The 8,896-nt window shown below is 40.8% G+C and overlaps 1 protein-coding gene across 1 annotated transcript in view; it reads right to left on the reverse strand.

The window, feature by feature from the left end:
• The window catches only part of npc1l1 (NPC1-like 1), a 43,500-nt gene extending 35,382 nt beyond the window's left edge, over positions 1-8,118 (reverse strand). Inside the window, exons 1-6 of the mRNA XM_061986165.1 lie at positions 8,067-8,118; positions 5,021-5,182; positions 4,004-4,915; positions 1,104-1,397; positions 796-1,019; positions 619-719 (exon numbers count right to left, since the gene is read on the reverse strand). Coding sequence (XP_061842149.1) covers positions 619-719; positions 796-1,019; positions 1,104-1,397; positions 4,004-4,915; positions 5,021-5,182; positions 8,067-8,108 — 1,735 coding nt within the window. The 5' untranslated portion in view covers positions 8,109-8,118. The remainder of the gene's footprint in view (positions 1-618; positions 720-795; positions 1,020-1,103; positions 1,398-4,003; positions 4,916-5,020; positions 5,183-8,066) is intronic.
• Positions 8,119-8,896: the final 778 nt, after the last annotated feature.

Below are 8,896 nucleotides of genomic sequence, written 5' to 3' on the forward strand. Positions count from 1 at the left end.
ACTAACTATTAAGTGCAGCTTTCAGCGAAGAATTTCTTTACTCATAAGTCAACTCTTAGCAGGCTTCTTAGGAGTAATTCTAAGACGCTTGATAAATACGGCCCCAGAACTCTAAAGGCAAATCCACTAAACACAGACCACAAAAAACTGCAACATTACTGTGACTGTGTGTGTGTTGGCACTTTGCACGACAATACGGAATTACGCTGATATGGTAATATGGACACTGGACTGACTCTAATATTGGGGAACTGCACCAAAAAAAAATGAATGGATGAGCTTGTGGTCAACTCAGCAGGCTGCGGAAAGTAACAAGATGTTGGTTCACAGAACACTATTAATATACACAGGCAACAGAAGAGGTGGCTAACAAAGTTGACTATCAATGGAACTTGTGGAAGACTAAGACTATCTATGTACAGTGTACACAATAAGTCTTGACCGTGTTTTTCAAGGTTTATATTTGGTTTCGAAAGGTGCACCTTTACCCTGCAGTTTGTTGTTTATACGGTATGTAGCAACTACTAGACTTACCGTCCATACCGTCAGATAATAAGATAAATGTAGAATCTACCAAATTTTAGACAAACACTTTCCCTGATCTAACTTGTCTCTCACCCTTGTAGCCTCCTACGGCCAGAAAGGGAAAGACTGGAGCTCCGTAGTCGGCCATGCAGCTCATTCCTAAATCGGTGATGTCTTTGAAAGACAGAGGTGAGCTTGGGAGGACATACAAAAGTCTGTAAGCAAATGATTTCGCAGGTTGAGTCTTGTTCGATGATCAAGAGTGCTTACTTGAGGCAGTAGATAAGGTGGTCCCTCCAGTCCACCTCTTTGGTCACCCCCAGCTCAGTCATGTTCACCTTGGCGTTGATGTTATCAAGGCTGTTCTGGAAGTATTGTGGCAGGCTGTTGACTGCACAGTCAAACTGGGCCGGGTTGTAAGGGTTGAGCGGTGCGAAGCACACATCCTTCAGACTTGCTGTGCGGTTCAGATCCTCTGACCAGAACTTAATGTTCTAGAAAAATGTAATTGAGGATTTAATTGTGTGGAGAAGTTTGGAAATGCTAAAAAGATGTAGAAACAAATTTGTAGAGCTTACTTGTATTCTTTTTTGGAGCTGCAGCAGTTCAATGACGAGATCTTTAGATACAAGGCCGCTAAAGTTTTGCGACCCAAAGAGCAAAGAGTCATAAATGTGCCCTTTTCTGCCCGGTGCTGTCAAGATCAGCTGGTTGGTCCTGAAGAACGGACCGAAGTGTTTATCATGGAAATCCTTCTCCTGGCGGGCTCGGCTGTTGGACGCCGACCACAGCTCCACCGGGTCAGTGGTGAGTTTAAGGGACATGAGGCCGGCGGAGAACGCGGCGACAATGATGGCCGACACCAGGAGAACCTTAGAAGAGAACGACACATGATTAAGACTCCTTCATGTAACAACCAAGCACTAATATATGTGAGACAAAACATTAAGATGCAAATTAAACATTTCAGACAAGAAGACGTCTTAACTTTTGGCAACCTTTCAAAATATCATCATCAAGCTATCAGCAATATCCTATTTCGTTTCCTATGTCCAACTTGAAAGTGCAAAGGTGAGAGCTAGATAATTTATTTTCTCAATTCACATGAGGCCCTGATAGAAGAGTTCAGTCCACCCATACTTGCCAACCTTGAGACCTCCGATTTCGGGAAGTGGGGGGTGGAAGGTGGGGGGCGTGGTCGGGGGTGGGGCGGGGTGTGGTCAAGAGGGGAGGAGTATATTGACAGCTAGAATTCACCAAGTCAAGTATTTAATACATATATATATATATATATATATATATATATATATATCTACATCCTGAAAATATGCAAACAAAACTGTGTTTAGATAATTGATACTGCAAACTTGCATAAATAAATATTAAGGAATATAAAATAACTTGGCTTCTGAGAGCTTTAAAATGTAATGAATAAAATGCTAAAGTTTTTGATAAACAAGCAATTATTTTAATAATTAAATATGGTCATTTCAAATGAATTATTATGATAAATTAAAATTAATTATTTCAAATATGATTATTTTAATGTATAATTCTATGGCTGAATGTAATAAGGAGTCAGAAAAAATACAAATAAAAATATAATTCATTTTGATGTTTTTAGCAAAATATAGTAAAAATGTATTTAGTTATTTAAATTTTTTTTATAAATATATTTATTTTTAGGTAAGATAAACATAATAATACAATTTGTCTCTACTCTGGATGATTTAGTTCTTGTCACCCTGTTGTCCTCCCGTCGTGAAAAAAGGCTGTCCTCACTCAGGTCCTCATGGATCTGGAGGAGGCGTGGCCTCCAGCTCCGGCTGAAAATCGGGAGATTTTCGGGAGAATATTTGTCCCGGGAGGTTTTCAGGAGAGGCGCTGAATTTCGGGAGTCTCCCGGAAAATTCGGGAGGGTTGGCAAGTATGAGTCCACCACAGAATCAAAATGGTACACTACCATCTGTCCATTCCTAATGTATACCATCCCAGGAAGTGGCCTGCTAACGTATGGACTGATAAATTAACAGAACTATTTATACTCAATTATCTTTTACCTTTGTTAACAGTTCAACATTGGCGGCAGTCTTTACTCTACTATCCGGACCATTATCAAGTCAAATTAACTATAAATGATTAATCCATCCATGATGTTCTATATGAGCTGAAGCCTAACAAACTTCATAGCAAAAGACAAAAACACAAGGTACATAATAAACACCAATAATTCCACTGCACTTTTCTCATTTACATGGACTCTTAAACAAAAAACATAGTAATACACCTGGGTAAAAAAAAAAATCTGATTTCAAACTTTCCTTGGAAAAGTACCTTTTACTAACTTGGGTCTTTTCTGAAGCCAAGGCACTTAAAAATGGGTGTGATTTGAATACAATGCAAACCACACAGATTACCTATACTTTTTAGTTTCTTCTCGTCAGACAATCTTTTAGGTAGAGTAGATGGAAAAGTTGACCTACTACTTATTGAATTATTCCCTCTGTTATACCTGGACAGAGAGGAATGGGGAGAGCTGGTCAACAGATCGTCTGTGGTGCCCCAACGACCCTCTGGGGGTCCAGGTACAGGTACCTAAAAGCTTGTCTGACTTGAAGAAACTGAAGTATATTCAACAAGAAGACAAAATGAACCTTTTTGGGCACACATATAACCACTAATTATTTTACTCTGGTAATAAAAACGTTCCTGGAAATGTTAGATAAAGGGATTAAGTTCCTGGAAATACTGGATAAACAGGGTTAAGTTTCTGGAAATGTTTTATAAAGGGGGTTAAGTTCTTCGAAATGTTGGATGAAGTGGTTAAGTTCATGGAAATGTTGGATAAAGGGGTTAAGCTCCTGGAAATGTTGGATCAAGGGATTAAGTTCCTGGAAATGTGGTTGAAAAGGGGGTTACATTTTTGGAAATGTTGTTGAAAAGGGGGTTTAGTTTGTGTAATGTTAAATAAAGGGGGTTAAGTTCTTGAAAATGTTAGATAAAGGGAGGTAAGGTCCTATAAATGTCGGATAAATAAATAAAGTTTCTGGAAATGTGGCTGTAAAAGGAGTTTACGTTCCTGGAAAAGTTACTGGAAAGGTGGTTAAGTTCCTGGAAATGTTTCATAAAGTGGGTAAAGTTCTTGGATAAGTTAGATAAAGGGGATCAAGTTCCTGGATATGCGGGATAAAGGTTTGAAGTTCCTGGAAATTTTTGGAAAAGGCAGTAAAGCGCCTGGAAATGTTGGAAAAGGGGCTAAACACAAACAATAAACTCGTTCTCACACTTACACAGTAACTGAATGGATGTTGGCTGCACAGTGAACAGCTATTTTATTAGTGTCCCATAGTGTAACAACTAGCCTCTTTTGTAAACACACCATAAAGCACCAAATATGGTTCCTTGGTCAATAAAAGGTTAACGTAATACAGTAAATGATTCAGTATTTGTGGTAGTAATGTCAATAGTAAAAACTTACCGTGAGTGGATAAGTAGCCATGAATGTTCCCCATGACTGAAACACTGAGCTCAGGAAGGCTTGAGCAGCCATACTGTTCCTGTCGGCGCAAGTCACCTCCGAAGGACTAATGACCCGCTGAGGCACATCGTTACTGTTCTGGTCTCGGGTCTTCCTCTTTCTCTTTCCACTGTGTTCAACCTGCTTATTCTCTGACTTCACAAAACAGGAGACGAACAGGAAAAAGAGGAAGGCGAATATCAGGAGGCAGAATGAGATGATAGAAATGACCAGGAACCCGTCCGTGCCCAAAAGTCTGAAGGGTCCCGCGAGGAGTGGGGGCGGTGGAACGTTTGGGCACGACTCTTTGCAGTCCTGACATGAGCAGACCTGACCTCCAGAGGGCGTGAGCTGGCTACAACTCAAGGCACTTCCGCTGTAAGGAACCACACCCTCAGGTACTCCCTCTGTTTCACCCGGCTTAATGAGTTGGAAGTCGATATCCAGCGGAGCCAGGCCATTGCTCGTATCTCCCTGAAAGTCGTACCAGCGCTGGGGGGTGCACAACTTGGCGCCGTAACGGCCACACATGGTGCTGATGGCGAAGCCTCCTGTGGCGGGTATTCTGACATTTTGACATGACTGAAATGCGGCATCTGCAAAGCTGGTAGAGAGGTACGCCTGGTAGGCCACCACGGCCTCTCTGGTCCTATTCAGGGCTGTGACGTTCATGACCTTTGTGACTTTGACCGACTGACTCTGGTTTGGACTGCAGGTGTTGATGCAGTGCAGGTGGGCAAAGTTGTCAGCGCAAGAAGGGCAGCGCACCAGCAGAGCCTTGGACAGAGTCAAACTCCTTTCAAGGGATGACAGCTGCTTGATGGAGCAACAGGCAAATGTGTTGCCCTCTCCGTTGTCCAACATTGGACACACCTGCAGATTAACAGATGTATTAATACATGCATACAATGCACCTCTGTGTTTCCCCCATGATAGGAGTCAACATCGACTGACCCAGTTTCATGTTTCCCTACAGACCTCTTTGAGTTTCTTGTAATGCTCTCCTGTTAGCTCACGGGCTCGACTGTAATTAAAACAGGGGACAATAGGGGTGATGAGGGTGCCCACCAGTGTAGGGTTCTTGCCACACTCCTCATAGAAAACACAGGACCCGGGTTCATGCTGGGCCTCTGACAGCACCTGGAAAGGCAGAAACACAATTAGAACACCAACAACTGCTCAATGTTTCAAGGAAGTCATAGCTCCGCATTTTCAGCAAACATTTTCTGTGCTTGAGATCCAAACTTGGACCATAAATGGGTCTCACATGTGATTCTCAAACTAATTTTCCACCAAGCACCACCTCAGAAATCACTTGGTTCTCCAAGTACCACAATAATAACCAACATTAAAATGCAACAGTGTAGGCCTAAGTATTCATTAAAGTTAAAGTACCCATGATTGTCACACACACACTAGGTGTGGCGAAATTATTCTCTGCATTTGACCCATCACCCTTGATAACCCCCGGGGAGGTGAGGGGAGCAGTGAGCAGCAGCGGTGGCCGCGCCCGGGAATCATTTTTTGTGATTCAACCCCCAATTCCAACCCTTGATGCTGAGTGCCAAGCATGGAGGTAATGGGTCCCATTTTTATAGTCTTTGGTATGACTCGGCCGGGGTTTGAACTCACGACCTACCGATCTCAGGGCGGACACTCTAACAACAAGGCCACTGAGCAGGTAGCCTAATTTTAAAAACAAGGTCGAGGTTTTATTTAACAAGTACAGTATATTTCATATTTTTAAGTCACTGTAACATTACACACAGTTTGAACAGTAACACTGTGTTTGAATAATAGGAAAACAAAACACTACTTAAATGAAGTGATTATTTGGCCACAGTTTGAGAGTCACTGTTATACAGAGTTTTATATGAGCTAACATTGGAAATGTTGTTGAACAAATCATAACATAAACATATACAGTGCCCAATGGGATACATCGAAACTGTTACATCCATGCCTTTTTCTACAGCATTTTTAAATAACACTTAACTCCAATTTTCTTATACCAACAATGGAAAATGATGTATAGTTGCAGTTAGAAGCCAGATTTACTAAAGCTATAATGTTCTTTCCTCTAAAGCACAGGTGTTAATCTGAAGGCCTGGGGGCCACATTTTGCCCGCCACATTATTTTATGTGGTCTGTAAGTGCCTGGAAACAATGTGTGTCAATAAAGCATTTAATCTTTTTTGACGAATGTATTTCACTTTTGACAGAAGAAAACATAAGGGTTTGGAATTGGGGGTTGAATCACCAAATGGTTCCCGAGCGCGACGCATGCTGCTGCTCACTGCTCCCCTCACCTCCCAGGGGCTGAACATGGGGATGGGTCAAATGCAGGGGACACATTTCACCACACCGAGTGTGTGTGACCATCGTTGGGACTTTAACTTTACCTTTGTTAATGCATGCAAATACAGTTCTTATCTCAGGCTTTTTTTTTTTGTCATTGAAACCCTTTTCAAATTCAATTCTACACGAGCCCAACTAAAACATCAGCCTGCGGGATTTTTTTGCGATTGTGATTGGCCTAAAAGTTACGGCTGGTAATGGTTGTGCTGCTGGGAACAAACTTGATTGGTGAAAATGTACTGGGAAATTGCGGGATTGGGCAAAAATTGGCGAGGCCGTAGAATAGTTCAAGGGGATTGGTTGAATTTGTATGAATTGGTGCGGTTGCAACATCCCAAAATCCCACAGGGCTTAATAAATATCATGAAGTTGCGCTCTGCGGGCTTCCGTGAATGCAATCTGGCACCTGATGAAAATGAGTTTGACACCCCTGCCATAAAGACAAGTCATTCCATAAACATATTTGCAGGTTATCATGACTTTGAGGCTGTACTGTGCCCTGACATTATCAGCCTCTTAGTATTGCCAATGACGAATGGGGAGAATTTCAAGGTTCATTACTTAAAGCTAATCAATATATCAATATATATATAAATATTGTATCTTAGTAATGCAGGTGAAACTCCAAAAAAGTGAATATCATGTAAAATGTCAATTTATTTCAGCATTTCAACTTTAAATATGAAACTAACATTTGATACACGCTTATTACATACAAAGTGAAACATGTCAAGCTTTTATTTGTTATCATTTTGATCACGGTTTACAGTTTTTGAAAACCCCAAATTTTCTGAAATTTTCAATTTGAGGTTTTCATAGGCTGTAAGCCATAATCATCAACATTATATCAAAGTAATATTATGAGTTTCATGTTATGAGCCTATGTCATAGATAAGTTTCCCCTTGTAAATGTAATTGCTGGTATAAACAACACTTTGCACGCTATATATATATATATATATATATATATATATATATATATATATATATATATATATATATATATATATATATATATATATATACTTTTAGTTTCACCTGTATATTGTATGATCATAGTCCAACAGCTGGCATATTCCAGACATATATTTTTGAGAAAACGTGTTCATCATTACAATTTAAATAAAATTGATACAAAAATACGAATGATAGCATGCATATCACATTTTAACTGTTGTATAGGTTTACAACAATCCATAAGAAGAGTTTAATAATAAAAAACATGTCTTTATAATAATAGATTAGATTTATACAGCACTTTTAGACACTTTTCAGTGAGAACTGGGAATCCATTCTTTATTCACGCACAGTAACACTCTTATGGTGGTAAGCTGACTTTGTAGCCACTGCTACCCTGGGGTAGAACTGACGGAAACATGGTTGCCAGTTTGCACCAATGACCTCTTCGACCGCCACCAAATATGAATTCATATACATACACCGCGAAAGGTCCTGGGAGCAAGGCGGGCTGAATGTCTTGCCCGAGGACACAACATTGTGACTACAATGGTGGCAGCTTGGGCTGTACAAGGCACCCTCAAGTTTCTAGATTGTTGCTTTACCATTGGAGCCACGGCGCCCCCACATACACTTGATAAAGTACCCGGTAGGTGTTCAGGTAGTCAGAGTAGCATCATAAACATTTTCCATTAAAAGAAAGCCTTACCATGCAAGTCAGAAAAGCGATCAGGGCTGCGAAACCACTCATGATTTTTGGGTCTTCCTACAACAAAGTAGTCCTCGGGCACATTAAAAATCAATGGATCGCTGCTGTTGCATTACAACGCCCACTCTCAGGGAAATCGTCCTGTCCTCAACCCGACTAAGTGCTTAGTGTTAGGAATGCACAAACAACATGACAGGTCCAGTCAGCCATACTATGATGTCACACCTTATCTGGTCTGATGCAGGACTTGACCAATGGCGTCTACGGATAATCTGCGTCTATGTGATCATTAACCCGAGAGTCTTTTTTTGATAGGGTTGCCAGGGAGGTGCCAAGCAGATGGGAGAATCTGTACTAGCAACCACACCCTGTAGTATTGTATATCTCCACCTCAACCAGACTTGGACTGGTGGACTGGTGGACTGCCTTTCAGTGGCTATGGGGAGATCACTCAGAATACCAAGGAATCAGAGTTGATTATGTACAGATCACTACATTAACTTTAGACTAAGGGTGCCCAAATCTTGATTTTTTTTTCTTTCAAAAACATAATACCCACTCCAATGTAGGTCAAGATATGCGAATTGCCGTTGTTCGTTGCTGGATCGTCCCTCCCAGCTGTTGTTGGAAACGGTTCTCCAAGCCACGTCAACACAATTATACCGCTTGCCTGTTAAAATTCAAGCATTTAATGTGTAATGCTTAATTTCATGTATAAAATATTCTTTGTGAGCCGCACTTTGGACATCCCCTGTATTAGACTTGCAATTGCAGGATTGTGTTAATGTTTTGTTTTCTTTCTTGGATGCATTTTTCACCACAACTAAAGT

This window comes from Nerophis lumbriciformis, linkage group LG12 (assembly GCF_033978685.3).
Source record: "Nerophis lumbriciformis linkage group LG12, RoL_Nlum_v2.1, whole genome shotgun sequence".
NCBI classification, from domain to species: domain Eukaryota; kingdom Metazoa; phylum Chordata; class Actinopteri; order Syngnathiformes; family Syngnathidae; genus Nerophis; species Nerophis lumbriciformis.